This window comes from Dermacentor albipictus, chromosome 3, assembly GCF_038994185.2.
Source record: "Dermacentor albipictus isolate Rhodes 1998 colony chromosome 3, USDA_Dalb.pri_finalv2, whole genome shotgun sequence".
NCBI classification, from domain to species: domain Eukaryota; kingdom Metazoa; phylum Arthropoda; class Arachnida; order Ixodida; family Ixodidae; genus Dermacentor; species Dermacentor albipictus.
Window position 1 is genome coordinate 182,408,270 of NC_091823.1, and position 27,313 is coordinate 182,435,582.

The following is a 27,313-nucleotide window of genomic DNA, read 5'->3' on the forward strand; positions in this document are numbered from 1 at the left end:
ATTCATTTAGAATACCCTGTTCTGAAATAACAATGTCTATAAGGGAAGCCAGTTGAGCAGAAAAGCATGGTAAACGGTATTAAAGTGGAAAGTTAAGCGAGTTGGTTTACTTTCAAAATGGGAACAGTGCGAACAAGACGGCAACAGAGCGAAAGGACAGGGAACGAGCGCTGAGTCACAACTATGTTTACTGAAACACACATCAGGTATATAAGTGACACAAGCGAATCACATGGTCAATCGAGGAATGCACAACCGGGCCATGTGTACACAGGGCATCTGTTACCATATCAAGCTATCTAGGTACATTAATTCCTGCTGAGAAAGCGTGGTCGAAGGCTGGCTAATGCACCACGAGCCGTTCAGCTCTATACAGATGCACTGGATACACGTGGCCCGGTTGTGCGTTCCACGATTGACCATGTGATCGCTTGTGTCGCTTACCAGATGTGTGTTTCTGTAAATGTAGTTGTGAGTCAGCTCTCATTCTGTGTCCTCTCACTCCGTTGTCACCTCGTTCGAGCTGTTCCCATTATGAATCATGGTAAACAGCCACCATCACTTGTGTACGCATTCCTAAAATGGTTATTAAAAGCAGAACACAAAGTTTTCTCATCCCGCACACTTTCACCATTTATAAAAAAGGTGTCGAAGACTTCTGTCAACCAATGGACCAGGCAGGACTTCGTAAAGGCTATTCAACAATAGACCATATTCACACCTATCAATCAGGTAACAGAGAAATGTGCAGAATATAACCAACCCTTATGTATAGATTTCATATATTACGAGAAAGCGTTTGATTCAGTCGAAACCTCAGCAGTCATGCAGACATTACGGGATGAGGGTGTAGACTAGCCGTATGTAAAAATACTGAAAGACATCTATAGTGGCTTTACAGCCACTGTAGTCCTCCATAAAGAAAGCAACAAAATCCCAATAAAGAAGGGCGTCAGGCAGGGAGATACGATCTTTCCAATGCTATTCACAGCGTGTTTACAGGAGGTATTCAGAGACCTGGATTGAGAAGAATTGGGGATAAGAGTTAATGGAGAATACCTTAATAACTTGTAATTCGCTGATGATATTGCCTCTCCTAGTAACTCCGGGGACCAATTCCAATGCATGCTCACTGACCTGGACAGGCAAAGTAGAAGGGTGATTGCAAAAATTAATCAGCAGAAAACTAAAGTTATGTTTAACAGTCTCGGAAGAGAACATCTGTTTACGGTAGGTAGCGAGACACTGGAAGTAGTAAGGGAATACATCTACTTAGGGTAGGTAGTGACGGCGGATCCGGATCATGAGACGGAAATAATCAGAAGAATAAGAATGGGCTGGGGTGCGTTTGGCAGGCATTCTCTGATCATGAACAGCAGGTTGCCATTATCCCTCAAGAGAAAAGTGCATAATAGCTGTGTCTTACCAGTACTCACCTAAGGAGCAGAAACCTGGAGGCTTACGAAAAGGGTTCTACTTAAATTGAGGACAACGCAATGGGCTATGGAAAGAAGAATGATAGGTGTAACGTTAAGGGATAAGAAAAGAGCAGATTGGGTGAACGAACGAACACGAGGTAATGACATCTTAGTTGAAATCAAGAAAAAGAAATGGGCATGGGCAGGACATGTAATGAGGAGGGAAGATAACCGATGGTCATTAGGAGTTACGGAATGGATTCCAAGGGAAGAGAGGTGTAGCAGAGGGTGGCAGAAAGTTTGGTGGGCGGATGAGATTAAGAAGTTTGCAGGGACAACAAGGCCACAATTAGCACATGACCGGGGTAGTTGGAGAAGTATGGGTGTCACGCTCCGCCTGGGTTCCTGAACGAGGGAGGGCTCGAGGCACCCTCCGTTGGACAAACGCTCCGCAGCGTAGTGTTGGTGAACGATGACTGACTGCCGAGCAGCTGTGCTCGTTGGTGTTTATTAAAGTGACCATTATTTCCTAACTGAGTCTGGCAGGCCACCGAGCCTGGCGGGCCAGCGAAGATTGTGGCCGAGGGGGCGTCACAAGCTTGTTACACACCCCCTTACCCCCAGTTTGTTTGTCAGCAACAAACATCCAAAATAAATGTGCGAGGCTCTGCCTCCGCCGTCGAGTACTCCGCCTGGACACCGGTGTTGACAGGCCGGGTGTGGCAACGCTGGGTGCTTCCTGAGGCAGCCTCGCTCCATCCGGAGGGTCTGCAGTGGTCGGCCTTGTGAGTGGTGAAGGGCTCGACATTGGCCCAACGGGCACTGCACCACTGGCAACGATTGCGGCCTACAAAGTGGGCGGTGCTCCGCTGGAAGCGACTGGTGCTGCCACTAGTCCTCTTGCGGGCTGGAACTCGGAAGTGGCAGTCGAGGGTGCTGGCCAGGTCCCGAGGCGAGGTCTTAACATAGTCGGCGTGTCTGTGCCACGTGGCACAGTGTGACATGCAGACGAGCAGCGATGAGGCGCTGGTAGGAGACACCACCTGTCCGGCAGACCAGGGTGGCCAGGACGAAAGTTCCTGGTGAGAACCAGAGCTCCCGACTCCGGCAAAGGCCCGGGACGACACCCTTGGACAGCAGCCAGATTCTGCTTCAGCTTCTTCAGGAGCACTGTTTATCGGAGGTCCGGATGCAAGACGTCCAAGGGTGTCTTCACCATTTGACGCAGCAGGAGCTCACAGGGGGCACGGGCAGTGACACGGTGGTCCGGTACTGAAACTGTATCCAGGCAATCTGCGTCTGGAAATTTCCAGTCTGGCTCTTCTTGAGCTTGTCCTGGATGGTTTGCGCCACCCGCTCAGCTGCACCGTTTGAAACAGGGTGGTACGGCGAAACCATCATCCAGTGGATTCCGTTATTCGTCAGCCAGGCCAGGTACTCTATGCCAGCGAATGCAGGACCATCGTCAGACACGATGACGTCTGGCTACCCTTGGGCGGCGAAGACCTGTCGTAGCACAGCAGTGGTTGCGCCTGCTGATGGGGTGGTGACAGGTAGAACCTCCACCCACTTCGGAAAGGCGTCCACCACCACCAGGAAGTAATGGCCCTTGAAAGGTCCCCCAAAACCCACATGTAGGCGGGACCAAGGTCTCTGTGGGGACGGCCAAGGGGTGAATTCCTCATTACGTGAGGCTCGCTGATGCTCCTGGCAGATTTGGCAGCTCTGCACCATGTGAGGCCACCAAACATGGGACTGGGCCACCAACTTGGTCTTTACCACGCCAGGATGACCCGCGTGCAGCAACTTCAGGACCCTGGACTGCAGACTTTGTGGGATCACCGCCCTAGAGCCCCACAGTAGGCAGCCCTGCTGCAACCTCAGCTCAGCGGCCTTGTGGCTATAGGCCTGCTGAACCAATTCCTCCCCACGGGACACCGTCTTGACCACCTGAGACAGGACTGGGTCCTGGCTGGTCGCTTGCGATACCGCAGATCTGGAGAGCACCTCCAGGTACATGTGCTCCTGCATGAATACTTCAGCAGGTTGTGGAACAGATCAGGCACCTCTGGCGGGGGCAAGTGGCTCAGGGCACCAGCAGGTCCCAGGTCCTTTTCCGGATGGTAAACCAGCTGGTAACTCTAAGCTGCCAGCCTCAAGGCCCAGCGTACTACTCGAGATGATGCCTGCACAGGAACTGCCTGGTCAGGCCCCAGCAGTCCCAACGGCGGCTTGTGGTCCGTGACCGCCTCGAACTTCCAGCCCCACAGGTACTGGTGCAAGCGTTAGACACTGCACATGAGGGCCAAACCTTCCTTGTCCCGCCGGCTGTAGCGTTGCTCTACAGCATGAAGCCGACGAGAGGGAAACGACACTGGGCGTTCCTGGCCATCCTTGTCCCTGTGCGCCAGTACGGCACCCACACCGCACGGCGACGCATCTACGGTCAGGACGACAAGCTTGGAAGGATCAAAGTGTACCAGCACTGAATCCTTGGTGATTCGCTCCTTGCTGCGCTGGAAGGCCCGGTCCTGTTCCATCTTCCAGACCCATTGCTGACCATTTGAAGCAGAAGATAAAGCGGCTGTAGATGCTCCGACTGGTTTGGCAGGAAACTCGTGTAGAAGTTGATGAGGTCGAGGTAGCTCTGAAGCTCCTTCTTGTTCTGGGAATTAGGCGGTTTGAGCACAGCATCAACTTTGTGGGGAGGCGGGGCTAGGCTAGGCTGGGAAATGATATGTTTCAAGTACTTAACACTAGGGGCCAGGAAAATGCACTTTTCCAGCTTGAACTTGAGACCAGCGTCCATCTGTCGTGCCAGGGCGTTGTGCAGGTTCTGCAGGTGGTCCCTGTCGTCGCTGCCAGTAACCAGGATTTCGTCCAAATACACTGCCACGTGCCTCATGCCCCTGAAGAGGTTGTCCATCACCCTCTGAAATATGGCTGGGGCTGAGGCCACGCCAAACGGTAAGCGCATGTACTGGAAGACTTCCAATGTTTTCGATATTGTGACATCCTTCTGGGAGGCATCCTGGAGCACCAGCTGCTGTTAAGCATCTCTGAAGTCGAGCTTGGTGAACTTCTGTGTACTGGACAATGCTGACGAGAGATCTTCAATCTGGGGCAACGGGTACTTCTCAACGGTAACGACAGGGTTCTTGGTAACATTGAAATCCCCGCAGATCCTGACACTGTCATCTCACTTGAGGACTGATATGGTGGGAGCGGCCCATTCAGATGTCTGGCCACCAGGATGCCCTCTCACTGTAACTGTTGCAGCTCCTGGTTGACCCTGTCCTTCAGGGCGAACAGCAGTGTGCGAGGCTTGAAAAAAATGTGGCCGGGCGCCCTCAGGTACATAGACGTCAGCCGTCGTGCCGACAAATGTGCCCACCCCTGGCTGGAACAGGGACTTGAACTCGGTCAGGAGGCTGGCTTCCTGGTACTCTGGCAGACGAACACCCATTGTATGAATCCAGTTTCGGCCCAGCAGCGCCGGCAACGACTCCTTGGTTAAGTAAGGGGGAAGGGTTGCCTCCCTGTCACCAAAGCGAATGCTGACCTGTGCCTGACCCTGGACTTGGGAGAGCTGCCTGGAGTAGCTGCGCAGCATCACGCCCGACGGACACGCCGGGGAATGTACTCTTGAACCGTTTCCCGGCCATTACTGACACGCTGGCCCCTGCGTCCAGCTCCATGGAAATGGGGTGCCCACAGACTTCAACGGTCAGCATGTACGGCGGCCCAGAAAACAGAACAAAGCCTGTGTGCCACATGTCAAAAATCCGCGGGTCCTCGGCCACAACGTGGAGCCTGGCTGCGGAATAACTTGAGCCTGCTGCCGCACGCCCCTGCCGCATACCCTTGCGACGGCTACCCTGGCCGCAGGCTTGTGTAGTACTTCGGCTTGAACCAGGCTGCTGCTGCTGCTGTTTGCTGTTTGTCCTCCCCCTTCGGCATACCCGTGCCAGGTGCCCAGGTTACATGCACTTGAAGCATTGTGCTTGAGAGAACTGGCACTTTGAATGGGAGTGGGTACCACCACAGCGACGACAGGCACTACCCTTTGTCACCAACTTGTTGACCGCCGCTTCCACCGACGGTGAGCCAGTCGCACGGGCAATCTCGCCGGCGTCCTTGGCGGCAGTTTCCATTGCCAGCGCTGCCTTCACGGCGTCGTCCAGCGACGGATCGGGAAGCTTCAGGTGTCGCGTCTGCATGTCGGGGTTGTTGATGCCACAGACGAAACAGTCCTGGAGCAGCGAGTCCAGCTGGTCCCCGAAAACGCAGGCACTCGCTTACCCCCGTAGTGCAGCAAAGAACTGCCCAAGGGTCTCTCCTTCCCGCCGGCTCTGATTGTTAAAACAGAAACGCTCCATTAGTGTGGATGGTGCTGGGTTGAAATGCGAGCACAGTATGGCGAGCAACTCACCCAGCGTCTTAACATGCGGCGTAGCTGGCTTGAGAAGGTCGAGCAGGAGACTGAAGATGCGGGTCCCGCAGCTGGCCAGGAAAATGTGCCGCTGTTTGGCCTCGGGTGTGACGTTTGCCCGGAAGAACACGTGGACTTGTTACTCATAAATTGGCCAGGCGAACTTGTCTCCCTTGAGCGGCTCGAGCCTTCCGTACAGCGGCATGTGGCAGCGATGGGAAGCGGTGTTTCGCCGCTCGCGACGGCATTGGCTGATCCGTGGGTACTCGTCACAAGTGTAACAATCCGCCCGGGTTCGTGAAGGAGGGAAGGCTCGAGGCCCCCCTCCGTTATATAGACGCTCCACACCGTGGTGGTGACGAACGATGACTAACCCCCGAGCAGCTGTGCTCGTCGGTGTTCATTGGGTGTGGTGCCCAATGTTGCCTATACCGAGCATGGCAGGCCACCAAGCCTGGCGGGCCATCGAAGATTATGCCCGAGTGGGTGTCACTTGCTTGCACTAATTGGAGAGGCCTTTGCCCTGCAGTGGGCGTAGCCAGGCTGATGATGAGGATGACATACTTGGTGGCCCAAGATGGGTCCGGGGGTTGGTTTCAAACCCTGTAATAGATAGTTAGATAGCCCCCAGAAAGTGCATGAAGTATCATAAATATGCTAATGCTTAAAAAATAAAGGTGGGTTTCCTGCAACACCAACTAGGCCAAACTGAAGTTCTTCTGTTCTTCTTCTGCATGTATTTCCCATGAACTTGCTGGCAACCACAGTGTGCTGGGTCCAATGTTGCAGGAGGCAAACAAGGCCCTGCAGGACTACCTGGGGCAACAAAGCCGCCACTTCAACTGCAAGGCCTCCTTTGTGGGCTCGGGCAAGAACCGCTTCCAGATCGAAGTGCCCGAGTCCTGTGCCCGGCGTGCTGACTCCTCCTACCAGCTTCAAGGACAGCGCAAGGGCTACAGGTAGTTGTGGTCAATGCAGCTGAGCACACACTTGCCTGTTCACACTGCCAGTATATACCAAGTGCGTGTTCTTCTTTTAACTGTACAAATTGTTTTAAAAATCACTTGTGGCACTTAGCATAATTCTAGTCATTGCACTTGTTTACTCAAGGGCAAACATTACATGCCGTGCCAACGAATATAAATGCATAATTGACTAAATAAAATTGCACTAATTAGATTTTTAATGAATTGCCTTACAGCTCATATTCCCATTAACAAATTGGTGCCGAGAGGCGTTTGCAAGGCGTATCCACTTAGATTTCATATATAGCATGACACCAGTTTTGAGATATTTGTTTGAGATATGTGGGGTTCTGTGGACAAAAAGTTGAATACTTCGTTATATTGAAAATTTTGTTATGCAGTCAACTTCCAATAATTCAACCTTGACAGGACTGATTAAATTTATAAAATTACCTGGTGAGTTGAATTAAACAAGACGCAGAAAAAACGCCAACACGCATCAGTGATTCATTTGGCAGCATTTGCCCAATTCTAACACACCCGCGAATCAAATGCGCACCCCCTTTCTACGTTTCCAAAGTCCAAAACTAGTGTGGAAATTACAATAAAGCACCTAAAAAAGTGTTAACCTAACGCACATGCGATGTTTTAGCAAGAAACCTGCGCAAGGGTCGCAAGTGTCGGCCAATAGAGGTGGTCAAAGTCTCGTTTTGACTTCAGTATCGAGTCCTTCATTTGCCCATACCTCCTTGAGTATATCTAACCATACCTCTAACAGTGCGTCCATACAGCATCTAGAAGGGTGAAAAATTGAGGCTTGCTTGTGACGCTTCTTTGTACGCATACAATAATGCTGGTAGGTAACGGTCCCAATCCGTAGGTCTTTCCTGACACATCTTCTTTATCATGTTCTTCAGTGTGCCATTAAGGGGCGACTTGGCAATGAAAACGTTTTTTTTATTTGTGGGAATAAATTGGTAAAATTTGGCATGAAGGTGTTATTTGTTATGCTGATATCATAACTGAAGTTAGTTTTGTGCTATCTATTATAGTTTCCGAGTTACAACAATTGACAGCCTCTAATGATCCTCCCCAAATTAATTAATTACACATAAATTAGCCAAGATTTTCATATCCGCATGTTCACAAAGGCCCATTCTGAGCAATAAAGCTATTGGTTTATTTTTATACGCCAAAATGAATGTAAAAAGTTTTTTTTAGCTCTCCTATACATATTGTCTTACAGCGACTTTTGCGAAAAGCCCATTATAAAATCTTTTATGAGGTGCAGTTAAAAATGAACAGCTTTATTGTACTCATCAATGTTTCAGGATCGAAGTGCAAAAAACGCAATGATTTTATCTTCATTCGTTGTGAAATGGCACTGGGATGACTTAAGGGGGGAGGCTACCCTAGAGACCGAACTTTTTTATTTTTTTAGATATCCAGATGAAACTTTCAGGGTGCGTTGACACCACCGAACTATGAGGAACTGCAAAGTTTCATGAAGATATGTTTATCAGTTCCAGAGTTTTTGAGGTCTAACTAGGTGATTCATGTATATGCCTGAGGAACAGCCTGGAGAAATGCCAGGACATCGTAGGAAGCTGAAATTCACTGTGATCATCCCTTAAAAGATACCCCAGAGGGATAAAGAGCCCTTTTTTTTAATTTCCCCTCCAAAAAATTTTAAGACAACTTTGAATTTGATGTAGCCAGTAATGACCACGTTCATCAAAAGTAATTATAAATTACTGCACCAGCTTTAAAAAAAGAAGCCTGTTACCCCCTGGCAAAGTCATTCAGGGACCTAATCAAAAAAATGCATACAAATCAGAAGAGCGGTTCTTGAGGTATCGCCTTCCACAGCACCACTTCTAGCGAAAAAAATTCATTCCGAGAAAACAGGCCTTAAAGTTGAACACATGTGTTTTTTTAGTAGAAAGCTCCTGCGGAGCTTCTAATTAGCTCTTGCGGCTCCAGGCACACTCAGGGTGTTGGATTTTCGACTAGCGACAGCCAAAAGCACAGTTCTGCCGCTGAAAAGCATCTACGCAGTCGGCACTCGCTGCGGAAGATCTAAAGTTCGATGCTCGTACAAGACTCGTATAGCGATCCTGTGCACCAAACATCTGCACTGACTTGAGCTTTGCCAGTATCCAGTGCAGCGAAGAACTAGCGAAAAAAGAAAAAAAAAAAGCTGAGAGAATAATATAAAAGGTAGCGCAAGGCGATGAGCAGCCCGCAAGCTCATGTTGAGGCTGACGGAGCAAGGGGCAACAACGACGTAAGTGCGGCAGGCGCGGCATCAAAGGGAGCAGCCGCCGCCGCACGCACATCAGCCAATGGCAGGCGCGCTTTAGCCTACGAAATTTGAACGCGCTGCTCCGGCCAATCAGCGCTCCGCATCATATCACGGGAAAATGCCAATAGCCCCTCAACCGCGCCGTCGATGCCATTTTGCAAGGCGGCAAAACCGAGACAAACAATTCAGGGTCAAAACGACACCAAGATGGCGCGGGCAGGCCGCATGGGCCAGGAATGGCGCTCGCGCGAAGTTTGACTTCATTTCGGCATTTGCGCGTGTTTTGTGGGCCACGGTGGCCTCAAAAGTAGCGTTTTTTTTTTGGTTCTTTACAGTTGTATAGGGTGCTGATAATTACCGAACAGGTAGTTTATGAGACATACAACCCAAAAATATGGTTTTTCAAAAATAGACTTTTTTGCAATTTTTGGGTTTTCGAGGGCCGCGTCCCCCCTTAAAGCAACTGCACAAAAAATGAAAGCTGAGAAAACAGCTCAAAGTTTCATTTGTTGTAAACGTTTAAATCTTTATTTTTAGCACCTAAAATCCGCCTGGAATGTGGTTCTTTGCCTGTTGGGACACAATTTCTTTACATTCTGATATAGTATTTTGCGTTCTTACAGCAGCTTTTTTATTTATTTCAAATACTGCAGGCCAATGTGGTGGCCCAAGCAGGTGTGGGTTACATCCAACGTGTACAAAGCAACAGACAACAAAAAGCAAGAAAGAAAAAGAAAATGAAAAAGAAAAAGAAAGTTTAAGAGAGAAGGTGACACTCCAACTCAGCGAGAAAATTATTGGAACCAAAATATCAGACGGCAATGAATTCCAATCTTGCACAGTTCTAGGAAAATAACTGAATTTGAAAGATTTTGATTAGGCAAAGATATAGTTAGTGCAAATTCATGGCCATGGCGTGTGCATCGTGTTGTTAGAGGTGTTATGCTGACAAGCAGATCTATTTTTATGTTACCAAGCATACAAATATAAAGAAATGAAAGGCGATTAAACTTTCTGCGGGCTTCTAGAGTATAAATACAGTTTAATTGCATTAGGTTGGATGTGGAATCAAGTCTACAATATTTGCCAAATATAAACCTAACAGCCTTTCTGTTAATACGTTCAAGTTGCATGATGTCTTTCTTTAACCCTTTGAGGGTCGAATTATTTTGAAAAAAAACTTTCCCAGGTGGTCAAATTAGTTTATTGCGGATTTTGAATCTACAAAATGTATAAAGTCGGGAATAAATAGTAAAAAATAATTAGGAACAGTATTTTGGTGTCAGCATCACTCAGAACTGCAAAATGTTCAATAGTATTTCCGAGCGTGGTACTCCTTGAAACACGGGTCTACGCACAGCGCCTTATCCCAATCTGCACACCTAAAATGCGTGTCTGTTCTCTTGGAGCGAGGAGTTGTGTTGGCGCACACGACACCTCTGCGTGCGGCTGCCTTGGGCTGAGGTCTGAGGCACCCTCTCGCGTAAGCACATTGCCGCAGAGAGCGAGAATACCTCGTGAGCGATGGTGACAAGCAAGCTAAGAGCAGTGCCAATCAAGATAGAAATCAACTTTCGCCGCCCCTGCGAGAGCCTGCCGACAAAGAAAAAAAATTGGCGTTTCGCGCGCCTTCGTTGCGATCACGCGGTGGAACCGAAACCGCGAAAGCGCGTTGCCACTGAGAGCGAGAATACCTCGCGACGCACTGATAAATAAGCTAAGAGCAGCGACAACCAAGATAGAAATCAACTTCCACCACTCTGCAAGAGAGTGCCGACAAAGAAAAAATTGATGTTTCGCGCGCCTCCGTTGCGATCACGCGGCGAAACCGAAACCGCCAAAGGGGCGTTGCCGCAGTCTGAGCGACGCGCTGAAGCTAGCAATCAGTTCTGTTTATCTCCCCAAGAAGGTAGCGCCGATTTCAAACGCATCTTGTAAGTGCTAAGAGGTGGCAGCACCTCCCGGTTAGCACGCATCGTCATTATGGCGCGAAATTTCAAACGGAGGGTCAGAACCGTACCGGTACGGCAAAGACCTTACGGGACAGAAAACCGCTGCCGTACATGTACAGCAAAAACCATCAAAGGGTTAAATAGGGATCCTAAATAATAGAAGCATACTGTTACATTCAGTTTCGTTATTCAGTTCCCCAGTGGGCGTTATTATTATTATTCGTTATTATTCCCCAGGGGGCGCTTCTGTACTTCATTATATATATGGTTGTATACATTTAATAAATGGCTTTTTACATCAGGATGGCTGGAGTCTGACTTCCACCTTTGGTCAATACTACATTGGCGACGAAAATGTCGTGAACGTACACCCAGCCCCGCTGCGCCGTCCATATCCGCCCACCATTAGTTTCACCGGACTTGCTCCGCCACCGTTTTTCCTTCCGACACCCGGCCGTCCATCATTGCCGTGGGAGCAGGTGTTCAACATGTTCAACGCGCAGACTTCTCCGTCTCTTACCTAAGCGTCTTGTGCATCGGCGCCTCCAACTGCGGGACTAAGTAAATCGAGCGTCGACTCCTCAAGCTCGTGTCTAGGCATTTCGCGTGTTGGCACCTCGGACTGCACGAATAAGCACATCGATTGTCAACTCCTCAAGCCCGCGGCTAGAAATTTCACGCGTCGGTACCATGGACTGTACGAATAAGCGCATGGAGTGTCAACTGCTCGAGCCCGTGACTAGACATTTCGCGCATCGGCAGTTTGGACTGCACAAGTAAGCACATCGAGGGTCGACTCCTCGAACCCGCGAATACGCATTTTGGGTGTCGGCACCTTGGACTGGGCGAATAAGTGCATTGAGGGTAGACTCCTCGAGCCCGCAACTAGGCATTCAGCGCATCGGCATCTTGGACTGCGCGGCTAGGTACTTCGCGCATCAGCCCCTTGAACTGCGCAACTAAGCACATCGCATGTCGGCTCCTTGTATCTGCGGCTAGGCATTTTGCACATCGCCACCTTGGAACCGCAACCAAGCACATTGCGCATTCACTCTATTATCATATTGTCACGATAGCTCGTGACAATATCTATCATACCACCCCTTCATAAAGAGAACCTCATTATGAGCTCTGTTCACTAGGCCTCTTGGGCTGGCACGGACACCTGGCTGCAGAAGTGATTGAAGCATCATATAAAAGTACAATTCTGGAAAGCACCTAGCCGCTGCATATCTATCACTGGCTCTTTGATGCTAAGTTCTACAGCCATTGTCAAGTAAAGTTGACCTGGGAGGCTACTGACACTCAGAGCCTTCATTCAGTAACGTGGTCAATTCAGCCAAAAGAAAAAAAATGCTTCACTGATTGTACTGGAGATTGTTATCAATCGGGCAGCCTGCGAGTACAGGCTGTCTGAATGTACATTGCAACTATATTCATGCCCACACAGAGTTCTGCACGTCACTTGGTTTGAAATAGGACCATCAGGGTGTCTACCAACCGGGAAAACAGGAATTCTCAGGGATTTTAAGTAGTGTGGAAAAACTCGGGAAAACCTCAGGGAATTTGTGCCTCTATGAGGGAAAATTAGCTTCAATTTTATTGAAACGGTCGAAAGTCGCGGTAATGCTCGCTCGAGTAGAATTAATCGTCTTTGAAGTCCTGTCGTCGGCTGGAGGAGTTGCCAGAGTCTAGTCAACGACCGACTATCCGGATTCCTGATAATTTGGACGGCTTCGCAGCACCACCCCATAGAGTCAATGTATCAGAACATCTGAAATTCCGGACGCAAGAACTCTTCGCCGTCCCACTTTCCGGACGTTTTGCCGTGACCGCAGGTTCGAAACGGCATTAACCAAAACCACCACTGCTGCTATTTTGATTACCTCGCCGCCTCAAACTGGCGCTCTCGCACACAGATTCACTGGCAGCCGTAGCCACCACTGTGGCAACGCTAGGCCTAGCTGCTTCGACGTTCGCTATGAAGCTTCTTGCCCTTGGGTGCCGTGTTTTTTATTGAAAGAATTTGCTGCTGTGAGCAATGGCACGCACTCTGTCTTTGCGGTCCTGGCGATTAGCTTTGAAGCTTGGAAAGCACGTTGCGTTGCATAATGCCGGTTCCCGAAAGTCAGCTTCGCCTTCATTCAGAAATGTCACTTGGTGAAGCATATGCAAAAGTTTTGCAGTGAAGCATAACAAGCGTGGGAAGGGGCTACTGCCACGGGATACAGTATGCATTCCTTAATTATACACGCGTGTACCCAGTATTTCCTCTCACAGTACGAGCACCGATATGCCTAATGCGTTTACCTACAGGCCTTCAGGGTGTTTTTGAATGTGCCTGTGGCGGTTTGAGCCCTTTAGGGCAGGAAATGACATGCATTTATTTTTTCGAACTGCCCGATTTTTTGGACATTTCCGTGGCCATGGGGAGTCCTAAAAATCGGACGTTGATTGTACAACTGACCAAGAGGATGCTTCAAATTGTCTGTGGGGCGAACGCGCTGCGGAAGGAGGACGAGGCAACGAAGGACTTACAGTTTGAGTAATGAATGGGAAAGGAAGCGTGCTGTTGCTTCTGTGAAGGAGCTTTTAAGGAGTGCAGCAGTGGCATAGAGGTAGAACACCCGCCTAGACCAGAGGCCACATGTACAAGAAGCCCCACATCACTAAACACCCCAAGGACTACAAATTTGGTGCCTTTTAGACAACTGAAGACAAGGTGAAACTTTGAGAGCCGTTTTCTCAAAACTGTTTTTTTACGTTTCTGCTCAGTTTCTGGAGCTGATTTCTGTGTTACAGTTTAGCATATTTTGACTCCGTTTTTATTTTATTTTTATTTTATTTTTTTTGTCACGTTCCTTGGGCTACAGTGCAGGTCGTGACATTCTCGCTTTCTCATCTTGACCCTTTGTAAGTTTATGATATGGCTACTCGTATACCCCAAAAGTGTGCTTGATGCAAAGGCAACATAAAATATAGCACTTGAAAAGATTTGTGTTGCAAAAAAAGAAAAGCAAGGATGTCACGACCTTCAGCTCACATTTAGCTATGCAGTGAACACTTAGTCAATACTTAACAAGCCTTCTATCATGTTTTCTATGTTCCCCAGGCTCTCCAGAAAGTTAGAGGGAGAAGAATTCTGCTCAATAAAATTTAATAAAATGTTCTCAAGGTATCGCTCTGAAACTTTGATGGAAGCATCACGGAGACATTCTAAATATTTGTGCCTATTTTCATCAAAATCCATGAAGAAATAAGGAAGTTCATTTTCAAAGTGACGTCCCCCCTTAAGAATGCAGGATGCGGAACGTAAACACTGCGCCGATCTGTCAGCATACAAAGGAAAAAGTACACGAGCACACAAAACTGAGGGAAGCAGCAGCAGAGACCCACTCCGGTGAAGGCAACTCCGCTGCTTAGGTGGCAATATTAGGTGGTAGAGGTAATTAGCGCTATTAATCAAGCTGGCAGGAAAGCAAGTCCGCTTTCCTCCAGCCCATCCTGGCAACTACGCTCCCCTCTCCCTCCCTCTCAATTACCTCGTAACTCCCTCACCTTCAACGGTCTCCATGCATACACGCTGCTTCGGCGCCAGCTTAGCTGGCTCCCTCAAGTTTCATTTAATTTCGAACAAATTTTCGGGCCCCTTTGACTTCGAATTATTGAGGTATGTATGTATGTTACTGTATGTTAGTTACTGTATGTTAAGATACTTCGATACATTTGCAAATTTCGTATTATCAATCTATTGTCGTAGCAGCAAACGTGTATGCAGAAAAATATTTGCCTGAAAATTTCTTAACTCCGAGCAACGTTGTTTCATTTCAGTGAAATGCCTGTTAGTGTCTCAAAATGTTTGTCTTTCTTGCTTGAAGTGTAACATTTTCATTCCAAAACAATATTCTCGGGTTGCTTTAGCTGCCTAATATGAAGGTTCTTTATATGCTGCGCTGTCAGCGGTTTTGCTTGTCACTTCTGTAGTTGATGGGAGCTGCCGATCTGCTTGCCGACCAGCTAGCTGATGGCCATAATTACAAGAACGTCATTAAGAAGCCTCTGCACGATGGGGCAAATACCGCTGTGGAGTTCTACTTTGTCCGTGAACGTGTTACCGTTTATGCATGTAACATAGTCTAAAAAATTGCTTTTGGTGCTTGCGAGCAACAATCACATGTGCAAAATTTCATTTCATTACCTTAAAGACCCCATTCGGGGTATTACATAAGGGGTGGTTAACATGTGAACACAAGAAAAGGCAGGTGTTACATTGAAATACAAATTTCAACAGTTTCTAGAAATTGTGAATTACATGTGATGGCAGCGACATTAAAGGATAGGTCGTTCTAGTCCTTGGCAGCTCGAGGAAAAAATTATCATTGAAAAGTGACAGTTCGTGTTCGAGGACGAGAAACTTGGAGTTGATGGCTGGTGCGCTGTGACATGCATGAAGATGATGGCGTGACGTAAGGCAGGTGGATTAGTGAGCTGTAAAAAAATTTGTGATTAAGAGAGAGCGTCGCGATGCGACGATGAAAAGCAAGAGATGCCAAACTAGATTATACCTTTAAGTGTGAAATGCTGATGTTATATGAATATGAAGAATGGATGAATCTATTCGCACGATTCTGAACTGACTCGAGTGCATTGATGATATATGTTTGATGAGGGTTTCAGATGGTGGTGGCATATTCCAGTTGTGGTCTGACAAATGATTTGTATGCGAGTAGTTTGACGTGCTGTGGAGCATCACGAAGATGACGCCTAATGAACCCAAGGGACTTGTTCGCTGATGAGATTACGTTAGTCGCATGCGCATTCCAGGAAAGGTCGTGGGACAGGGTTACGCCTAAGTACTTATAGGCTAGAACTTATTCTACTGGGACGTTTGCAATTGTGTAAGTAGACAGATAAGGATTACGATGGCGGGAAATTGAAATAAATTTGCACTTGTTAGGGTTCAAGGCCGTTTGCCACTGGTTGCACCAGTCCTGCACGTTATTAAGGTCATTCTGGAGAGATGCTTGGTCAGAGATGTTAGTCACCGTACGATAAATCACACAGTCGTCAGCAAACATACGAATAGGACAAAATACATGCAGTGGAAGACCGTTAATGCATATTAGGAAAAGAAGGGGTCCTAAGACTGAGCCTTGAGGGACACCTGAAGTGACAGGGAGGGGCTCGAAGGAGACATTATTGACAAGGATGAACTGGGAACAATTAGTAAGAAACTCTTTTATCCATTGTACTACAAGGGGATCCAAGTTCAATCTAGATGATTTTATTAGCAAGCGGTTATGAGGCACTGTGTCAAAAGCTTTAGAGTAGTCTAGGAAGATGGCATCGGTTTGAACGTTGTTATCAAGATTAACTCTTTCGGGACCGGGGAAAAAACAGGCAATTCTGATGGGTGTCAAAAATTATTTTTTATTACGAATAGTCATTACGCTATATTGCTGCAATGTTTATCAAAATGTAGCTAATTAGATGGTCTTTCATGCATAAAGAAAGGTTAGACTTAAAAGTGATATATAATATTTTTTAAAAAATCTCAAATTCAAGATTTGCTGAAAGAACAACATAAAAAAGTTGGAAAAGTCATGGATATAAAAGTGGAAAAACATAATAAAAAAAATTCAAGATATACAAAATGTGCTACAATGCCTCCTTTCTTGCTTGTGAAAATTTGGCACGCGTATCTACAACTGTCTTTTTTTTGTGTGAAATCTAGCTTGCACCAGTGGTCAGCCACTCAGGTCCCACGGTTCTTGTGCCACTCGACGAAGCAGTTCCGGGCAGTCGTAAAACACAAGTGAACTTGGCATGTGCTGCAAAAGACATTAGTTTTGAGCTCGATTTTCTTCTGCTCATAGCACAGCTTGCAGTTTCTGCGTTTTGCCACTTTTTCCGGCTTGTGGAGTGCATGTTTTGCGACGGGTGGTGGAGGCGTGTGTGCTTGCTTGGCACCGTCAAGATTCAGAAGCTGCCGAATGAGCTCTTCTCTAAAAGCTAGGTGGTCAAACCCGGCAGTGCGTGCCAGCTCAGGAATCTCTGGGTGCAATGTGCGGTGAGCTTGGAAGAGTACGAAACTGTTCACACATGCAATATCGATGCAGTGGAAGAACAGAGTCTTCCACCACCGTACGCTTCTCATGAGAACATTATAATATCCAATCATTTGATCCGATTTATCTACGCCTAGCATGCCAGCATTATAATCATGGATCAGCAGAGGCTTTGTTATAGATATCTGAGTCCAGGAGTTTTGCCTTCTTTCCCTTCTTTTTGCGGTGACCGTGTCATTTGCAGTATGAACCGTGCTCATCATGTTGACAACACGCCGGTCTTTCCACTGAAGGTACAGGATGTTCTGATCGCGCAACCATCGAATGTCGCCACGTCGAGCTTTTTTTTCCCACCGTGCATCCTTCAGTTCGGCAGGAAATCCTCGGCGATCCTTGCGTGTGGTTCCGCAAGCCAATGTTTTTCGGCTGAGAAGATGACTGAACAGGCTAGTAGAAGTGTAAAAATTGTCCATAAAGATCCTGTAGCCCTGATCAAGATATCTGTGACACAGCTGGCAAACTACGTCGAAAGCTAAGCCATGGGGCCCTGGCTGCTCACGCTTACCGGTATACACACTAAACTGCACAGTATATCCGGTGCCAGGGTCAGCTAGGACCCACAGCTTGTAGCCCCATTTTGTTACTTTATCTTTGATATACTGTCGGATGCCTGACCGCCCTTTCGATTTCACCATGCGCTCATCCACGGAAAGATCGCGATGTGGCTGGAAAAGATTCGCTGACGCTTCGTTCATGTGTTGCAGGAGCCACCACATGTATCGGAGCTTTCCTCTTGAACTTTGAGTGACATCGTCCAAGTCTGCAACTTGCAACATTGCGAGTAGAGCTATGAACCGGCGTCGCCGCATGATCCGTGGTGGGAGCAGACCGCTGTACAGATCTCCTACGTTCCAATACAGCTTCAGCCGAGGAACCTTCACAACGCCCATGTAAATTACGAGTCCGACCTGGGGTGACTTCTTCCCAAGATCCATCGGAACAAGCATGCGTTGGTTTTTCCAAAATGTGAGTCCAAGCATACTTGTTCGTGTTGTCACAAATTGTTTCGATCACATTCATCGAGAAAAACGGAAGAAAGAAGTCCAGAGCAGTCAAGAATTTCTTTGATCCGCTTCTGAGCGCCACGCCCACTTCTGCGTCCAAGTACATGCCAGGTTCCCGTCGCGGCGAAAACTCAATCCGCTTCTGCGCTGGCGGCAGCAGATCATTGCCGTAGCTTGTTGAGACCCTATCAAGTAAAGATAAAATAATGAGAACATATAGCGAGCCCGTTCACCTACTCCAGAAAGAAATGAATGTGGAACTATGCTCACCTTCGGCTACTAGATGAAGTCCGTGGCTCATCATCATCCGAATCGGAGTCCGAAATAAAATCGGAGCTGCCGAAGTCGTCTTCAAACTCTTCGCTGCTCGGTTCATCAAAAAAATCCGTTGCCGAAGCAGCGGAATCGCGCGATTGACGGCGTTCTTTTCGAGCGACCGGACGCGAGCACGACGCCATTTTCCACTGCGTCCGCCGCCGCCGCAATCGAGAAAATTCTCTCTCGCGTATCGCCACCTGCTGGAAATGAAAGAAACTATGCCGAAACCGAGAGTCTAGTTCCTGACGACCTCCTAGATGGAGCTACATGTCCAAGCGCGCGGAAATTTGAACGGGGCAGTGCGCGCAAAACCGTCGATCATATATGATCGATGGCCTATGGGCCGGTCCCGAAAGTGTTAACGTGGAGATCATTAAGGAAGATAGTTGTGTTTCACATGAAAGCCCTTTACGAAGACCATGTTGAGAAGGATGAAAAAAGTTTGCCGAGTCTGAAAAGTTCATGATATGCGAGTATATGACATGTTCCATGATTTTGCAAGGAACACTAGTTAACGAAATGGGGCGGTAGTCTAAGAGGGAGTCTTTGTTACCTGCTTTGAATACTGGAACGACCTTTCTCACTTTCCAATCATCCAGTAAAGTACCTGTAGACAATGATTGCGTGAACAACAGAGTGAAACATGCCGCGGATATATGCTTAGTATCCATTAGGATCTTTGAGTTAATTTCGTCTACACCAGAAGAAGTGCATAATTTGTTTTTTTCAATGATTGATAGTATACCATCTATCGAAAATACAATGGGTGGCATATGTGATGTTATGTTAGCAAGTAGTGGAAAGTCTGGAGTGGTAGTTTCTTTTGTAAACACGGAAAAAAATGCTGTGTTGAATTATATCAGTGCACTCGGCGTCCGTGGCGGTGTTGCCTGCTGCATTCGTCACACTGATGGTACGAGTTTCTTGGGGATTTAAAATGTGCCAGAACTGCCGAGGATATTGAGTAACTAGCTGGGGCAGGTCGACATTATAAAAAGATTTTTTAGCAGTGCGAAGGGCACTCAGGCAGGCATTCTCTGCCATGTAGTATTTTGACCAAGCCTCGGTGCTTCCAAGACGCGAGGCTAGTCGGAAGCGACGTTTCTTTTTGTTGTCAAGCTTCTTTAAAGCTCTGGTGAACCATGGCCTATTTTGACTAGTGTGCATAGTTATTCTTGGTATATGTTTGTTTACGAGTTCATTAATCTTATTTTTAAATAGTGTCCAGTTTTCTTGAGGCGAGTGCATATGGAATAATGTCTCAAAAGTTGAAAAGAAGTCGCCTAACTCGTAATTAATAGCTTCATAGTTCCCTTTATCATATGGGCATATAGTTTTGTTGGATTTTTGTTGTCGCATGGGCTGAAAGGTGAAGGTGGCATGGATTACTTTATGATCACTTACCTCACGGAGGTAAGTTATGGATGATAGACTGTCAGGATGGCTGCTTAGTATAAGGTCGAGTACATTAGATGTGTTTTTTGTAACCCGCATAGGCTCTAGCACAAGTTGAGTTAGACTGAAATTAAGACACACATTAACAAATTCTTTAGCAGCTTCATTGCCTTTGATTAAAGCACTATTGTTAGTCCAGTTGATTTGCGGAAAATTAAAGTCGCCAAAAAGCAGGATTTCTGCGTTAGGGTGTTTTTCACTAAGTTTGCTCAAGATGTTATTAAGTTTATGCGAAAAATCAGGAGCGTTATGTGGTGGCCTGTAACAAACGTACAGCAGAACAGTCTGTGGTGAAGCGCGGCAGATTAGCCATGTTATTTCCAAGTCAGTCTCAATGGTTGCAAGCGTGCACGATAAATGGTGATGCGCGGCGATTAGCACGCCACCACCTCGTGAGATTTCGCAGTCTTTCTGGTAAAGGCAGAAATTCGGCAAGTTGGCAAGAACCTCAGTATCGGTAATATTGTCAGTCAGCCAGGTTTCAGTTATTATCAGCAAATTATTGTTAGACGACAACACGAGCTTAGACAGAATATCACGTTTAGGGAGGAAGCTACGTGCGTTGGCAAAGATTACGAAAAAGTAGAGTTTAGTTTGTGTCGATACCGTAGGGCAAGGGGCTTTCCCGCGTCGAGTTGGCTGCTGTTGCAATTCTTTCACACTTTGTGTGCGTTCATCGAAAACACAGCGCTTATTACCCATAAACAGAGTTTTAAAGCCCAGGGAGTAAGGTGCCGATTTGCTTTTTGCGAATGTAACAAGGTGTCTTCAGGCCAATTGAACAGGATGCGTAAAATCCTTGCCAACGCTGAAGTTTGTTCCTTTAAATTTACGGCCGTTAGAAAGAGCAAGATCTTTTGTTTTATGAAAGGTGAACTTCACTATTATGGGGCGGTTACAATTAGCTGAACGATTGCCCAAACGGTGCGCGTGCTCGATTTCTTTTGGGTCAAGCGTGATGCTCATATGTTTGCAACAGTGGTCAATGATTATATCCTCCAACTGCGCGAACGACTCCGACCCTGAAGATTCATCAATACCATAAAAAATTAGATTGTTGCGCCGAGAATGATTCTCGGCATCATCAAGACGCGCTTCCAGCCTCTGCATTGTGTGTGCTGCACGGGCAGCATCACTCTTCACGCTTTCTATATCAGAACGCAAGGGGATTAGGTTTTGGTAGTGGGTCTCCAGGTTCGTCATGCGCACGCTCAGATCGGATATTGCTTTGTCAGTTGTTAGTAACTGAGACTAGAGGCCTTCAATCTCGGTGATCAGCTGCAATTGACCTGCGGATAGGCTCTTAAGTTCTTTTAGTACAGCTTGACTATCAGGTCCAGGGTTAGTTTCGATGTCACCCGCCAGCAACAATAAAGAGCGAATAACATCGCAACACTGAACAAGAATAGAAAGGCAGCAATGTGGGCCTGGCAGCTGCAGTAGAAAGTAATTACTTGAATGCTTTGTGAAAAGACTGTATGATTTACTAACCTGCATGTAGAACATCAGCGAATTAGCGTGCTGTGTTGAAGCACCGCAGCCGGGCCCACAAAACACCTCCGTGCGCGCCTGCTCTATTATAACTGGGGGGTTATTCTGTAAGAGTCCACCTAGTGGACTGTCCATTTCGGCCGCTGCTGATTGGATGCAGCTGTGCAAGGGAGGAGGAGACGAACGGCCCCAGCCAATCGGCAGCGGCCGAAATGGACAGTCCACTAGGTGGACTCCTACAGAATACCTCCCCTCATGGGCGAATTGATGTCGGTGGCGATAGGAATTCCGGCCGCAAGTCGAGTGACGCTGCAGGGAACAGTGACGCTGCCGGACACAAGAACGGTGTCAACGGCCTGGAAGTGATGCTGGCATTCATTGGGTGGTAGAAAACAGTTGTGTCGTTGTCGACATGCCAGGCAGGATGCGGTTGGGGTACGTCTAGAAAAACCATAGCCAGGGCAGGGAACAGAACGTGGATCATCGTGGGAAGTGACACCTGCATGTAGAACATCAGCGGATTAGCGTGCTGTGTTAAAGCACAGCAGCCGGGCCCACCATTCTCAAGTGGCCTTACTGCCAAGTCTCCCGGAAGCAGCACCATTCGCCCTTTAGTTCACAACAGCCAATCTTGCATCCATAAGATCCTTCAACTCGCTAATGTGTGAAAGCCACTAGATGCAAGGCAACCCCATTCTTCCATTCTTCATACTTCATAACAAAGCACCATGCAAGAGAAACTTCGGTGACGACATCTTATTTTGTTGTAGCGCAAGCTGAACAAGGACAACAGAAAGGCACATCTGACACAAAGCGCTAACTTTCAACAACAGATTTATTTCCCGTTCTTGTCACTATACAGTAGAATCTCGGTGATACGAACCCGGGTGATATGAAATTCGGTGTGATACGAATTCGCAAAATTCCCCCGCCCAAAAGCATTGTGTACAATGGGCTGAAATTCGGATGTTCCGAACACTTTTCCGCGTCGCGCCAGGTGATACGAACTTCGGTACCGCAACCGTCGAGCCGCCACCAACGAAAAAAACAAAAAACGGCGCAGCGTGCATCAGTGCCAGTTTGGGATTCCGCGGCAGCAGGGAGGGTAACGAGGCAAGGGAAGCTTTCTCTCTCTCTCTAGTTTTGGGGGCGGTCTCTTCGTCTTTTTCTTTTTAGTTTGTTGTTGCCGGAGGCTAGCGCCGCTGCTTATTGGTCCGTTCGCCCTGCGAACCAGCCAACCCAACCGGTCGAGCGCGATTTGTCCTCTCCACATTTCTCCCGGCCCTGCGCGCCCGTTCCGCCGGTCTTTCCGCTACAGTCAGCAAGCAGGTCGCCACGCTAGCAGCAGCTCCCACTTCTTTGTTTCCTCGTGCGCGACGACTACGGAAGTGCAGCGTGTTGCTTAGCATTGATCGCGTCAGCCCGAAAGGTACTGCAAACAGTACAATGTCGCGAAAGCGGAAGGCGCTGTCCTTGAAGGACAAACTGGGTATTTTGAAGAAGGTGGACGAAGAGCCCAAGAAAAGGTGCATTGACATGGCCAAGGAATTAGGCCTGCCAATTTCTACGCTGTCTACCATCGTCGGTCAGCGCGACCAAATTATGCAGAATGTGCAGCACTTTGGCGTAAACTCCAAAGAAGCGAAGACTGCTCACCATGTAAAGTTAGAAGAAGTTAGTAGAACGAGTGCCAAAATGGTGACGATCAACCACCGTCGGCAGCCGAAACTATGCACGTTCTCGATATTCTGCGGCGTGCTGTGACGTCCGAGACTGTGCGTGAGAGCACTACCGCCCAGTTTTTCAGCTTCCAAAATTCTCTGCTGGCCGTCCTCGCAGAGAAGAAGACGCAGAAGGACATCCGTGACTTCTTTGCACGTAAATAAATGTGTTTGTTTGTGCGTGTCTCATGGTTTCGGGACGGATTTCGCTCGTTTTTGGTGATACGAAATTTCGGGTGATACGAATATTTTCGCCACCCCTTGAGATTCGTATCACCGAGATTCTACTGTATATGCACCCTCGAAACGTCATACAGTGCATGTAAAATTTCAGTAAAAATGAACCAAAAAATTAAACGGGGAACCACACATAAGCAGTTTTTTAACTCGCGTATTCACAGACATATACACATTCAGCGCGAACAAAGATAATTGAGCTCTTTTGAAAATAATGAAATGGAAGGTTTACTGACGCATGCGTTGCCGAATGTTGATATGTGTTTAGCTTCTATTATCAAGCATGTCATCTCACACCTGCTTCTACTCATGATTACTGTTTCTTTAAATCTAGGTTTGCATTTGCATCTCTGGCAATGAATGGCAAGAAAGCCATCAGCGGCCAAGTTGTTTACTTTGTTATTGTGGTCTTGTAGCCTGTCATTTATGCATCTGCCTGTTTGACCAATGTAGGATCGTCCACACCTGCGATGCAATCAATGCATTTGTCTTTATGTTCTTTTTCACATGCGGTATTTGCGATTCTTTGTGTTTCTACACAGGCTGACCAATTTATTAGGGGCCGAAAATGCAATGTTGATGCCGGTCCTTCCAGCAATCTTCTTTAATCTATGGGAGAATCCGTGTATATAGGGGATGACAGCAACCTTTCTTTTGTCAGTGCTTGAACCATGCACCTGATCCGTACTGCTGTGCTGTGCTGAAAGACACCGCATGCATTGGCTTATGCTGCACAGTACGGTGGCTACAAGCGTCATGGCAGCAACACAACTAAAAACAAGGAATCAAAAAAACAAAAAGTTGGTGGCGCGAGCACCACCATGTGACTCTGCTCCACGAATAAGGATGCACAGTCCTCATCTCCTGCCCTCGCTGGAGGGCTCTGGTCTGAACATAAAAGAATGCTGCTGCCTTTAGTTTTATTGAGGGGGCTTAGTGGCAGTAGTATCGAATTTAAAAGGGGAGTGCAGCCAATGTTTATAGTTTTGCGTAGTGATGTTACAAAAACAGTATGTTTCATATCATGAGAAGCCAACAAACAAAGACGCCAAGGAAAACATAGGGGAAATTACTTGTACTTCATCATCACCATAATCTTCATCATCAGCCTATTTTATGTCCGCTGCAGGACAAAGGCCTCTCCTCCTGCGATTTCCAGCTAGCCCTGTCTTGTGCCAACCAATTCCAACCAGCGGCCGCAAATTTCCTAATTTCATTGCTCCACCTAGTCTTCTGCCGTCCTCGACTGCATTTCCCTTCTCTTGGTACCCATTCTGTAACCCTAATGGTCCAACAGTTGTCTACCCTGCGCATTACATGAGTTGCCCAGCACCATTTTTTTCTGTTCATGTCAATTAGAATGTCGTCTATACCTGTTTGCTTTCTGATCCAAACTGCTCTCTTCTCTTAAAGTTATGCCTAGCATTTTTCGTTCCATCGCTCTTTCCGTGGTCCTTAACTTGTTCTCAAGCTTCTTTGTCAGTCCAAGTCTCTGCGCCACATGTCAGCACCGGTAAAATGCTCTGATTGTACACCTTCCTTTTCAATGATACTAATGGCAAGCTTTCAGTCAGGAGCTGACAATGTCTGCCATATTCGATCCAACCCATTTTTATTCTTCTATGAATTTCCTTCTCATGATCAATGTTTCCTGTGATTGACCTAGGTAAACAACTCCTTCACCGACTCAAGAAGCTGACTGGCGATCCTGAATTCTTCTTCTCTTGCCCGACCATTCGTCATTATCTTTTCTTCTGCATCTTAATCTTCAACCCCGCTCTTATGCTCTCTCTGTTAAGGCCCTCTATCATTTGTTGCAACTCATCTGTAGTATTTATGAATAGAGCAATGTCATCGGCAAATCGAACGTTGCTGAGATATTCACCGCCAATCCTTACTCCTAAACCTTCCCAGTTTAGTAGCTTGAGTGCTTCTTCCAAGCACGCAGTGAATAACATTAGAGTGACTGTGTCTCCTTGTCTGATGGGTATCTTCCTACTTTTATTGTGTAGAATCAAGGTGGCTGTGGAATCTCTGTTGATATTTTCCAAGGTATTTATGTAAGCGGTCTGTACTACTTAATTACGCAATGCCTGTATGGCTGCTGGTATCTCTACTGAATCAAATACCTTTTCGTAATCCATGAAAGCCATATAGAGAGGTTCATTGTACTCTGCGGATTTCTCAATTACCTGATTAATCGCATGGACGTGGTCCATTGTAGAGTATCCCTTCCTGAAGCCAGCCTGTTCCCTTGGTTGACTAAAGTCCAGTATTGCCCTTATTCTAGTCGAGGTTATTTTGGTGAATATTTTATATAATACAGGGAGTAAGTTAATGGGCCTATAGTTTTTAAATGCTTTAACATCTCCCTTTTTGTGGATTAGTATAATGTTTCCATTCTTCCAGTTTTCTGGGACCCTTGCAGTCGATAGACACTTTGTATATAGAGCCGCCAGTTTTTCAAGTGTTATGTTTCCTCCATCTTTTCATGCCGCTCTTCCTCGTTTCATGGCTTGCTAGGCCCTTCTGACCTCATCACAAGTTATAGGAGGAGTTTCTGTGTCCTGTTCATCGCTGTTTCTAGTAGAGGTATCCTGATTCCTCTGGGTACTGTACCGTACTGCACTGCACGGTACTGTACAGGTCAGTATAGAATTCTTCCGCGGCTTTTACTATACCTTCGAGATTCCTGATGATACTACCCTGCTTATCTTTCAGTGCATACATCTTAATTTGTCCTATGCCAAGTTTTCTTGTCACTGATTTCAGGGTGCGTCCATTTTTTGCGGCGTCTTCTGCCTTTCTCACATTATGATTTTGAGTATCCCTTATTTTCGCCTTGTTAATTAAGGCGAAAACTTAGTTCGCCTTGTTGTTGGACACTTGCATTCTTTGTCGTTTCTTTATTAGGTCCTTTTACTTGGGATAGCTTGCCTGCTGGTTGCCTTGGTGCCTTGCCTACCACTTCAATTGCTGCCCCTGAAACCAGTGTAGTTACGGTTTGATTCATTAGCTCTATGTCATATTCATCTCTCTGTTCTAATGCTGCATATTTGTTGGCAAGTGCCAGGCTGTATTTGTCTGCGTTTACCCTTACTGCCTTTAGGTTGGCCTGTTTCTTCTTGACCAATTTTACTCTCTCTTCAAATTGAGATGAATCCTAGCCCTCACTAATCTATGATCACTGCACTTCACCCTATCACTTCTACATCCTGTACTATGCTGGAATCGACAGAAAGTATGAAATCAATTTCATGTCATGTTTCACAATTAGGGCTTTTCGAGGTCCACTTTCAGTTGCTACGCTTCCTGAAAAAGGTATTCATTATTTGAAGCTTATTTCTTTCTGTGAATTCCGTCAAAATATCTCCTCTAGCCTTTCTAGAATCACCGCCGTAGTTGCCAATTGTCTGTTCACCCGCCTGCTTTTTCCCCAGTTTTGAATTGAAGTCGCCCATTACTACTGTATACCGAGTTTGCGCTTTTCTCATCGCTAATTCAACATCTTCATAAAACTGATCTACTTCCTCATTATTATGACCAGATGTTGGAGCATAGGCTTGTATTTTAATTTAGACCTGTTATTAAGTTTTATTTCAACTACAGCTACCCTCTCATTATTGCTGTAAAATTCGTCAATGTTGCCCACTATGTCCTTATGGATTAAGAATCCTACTCCGTATTGCTTCTTATCAGGGAGTCCTCTAAAGCAGAGAACATGGCTGTTAGTCAGCACTGTATAAGCCTCACCATTTCTTCTAATCTCACTAAGGCCGATGATATCCCAAGCAATGTCTGATAGTTCCTCAAGGAGTCCAACTAAGCTAGCCTCACTTGAGAGGATTCAGGTGTTAAATGTTGCAACGGTCAGTTTCCATTGGCTG

At 46.9% G+C, this 27,313-nt stretch overlaps 1 protein-coding gene across 1 annotated transcript in view; it reads left to right on the forward strand.

Moving 5' to 3' along the window:
* Positions 1-27,313, forward strand: part of LOC135918083 (DNA mismatch repair protein Msh6-like) — a 564,077-nt gene that overhangs the window by 390,009 nt on the left and 146,755 nt on the right. Inside the window, exon 22 of the mRNA XM_065451744.2 lies at positions 6,640-6,809. Coding sequence (XP_065307816.2) covers positions 6,640-6,809 — 170 coding nt within the window. The remainder of the gene's footprint in view (positions 1-6,639; positions 6,810-27,313) is intronic.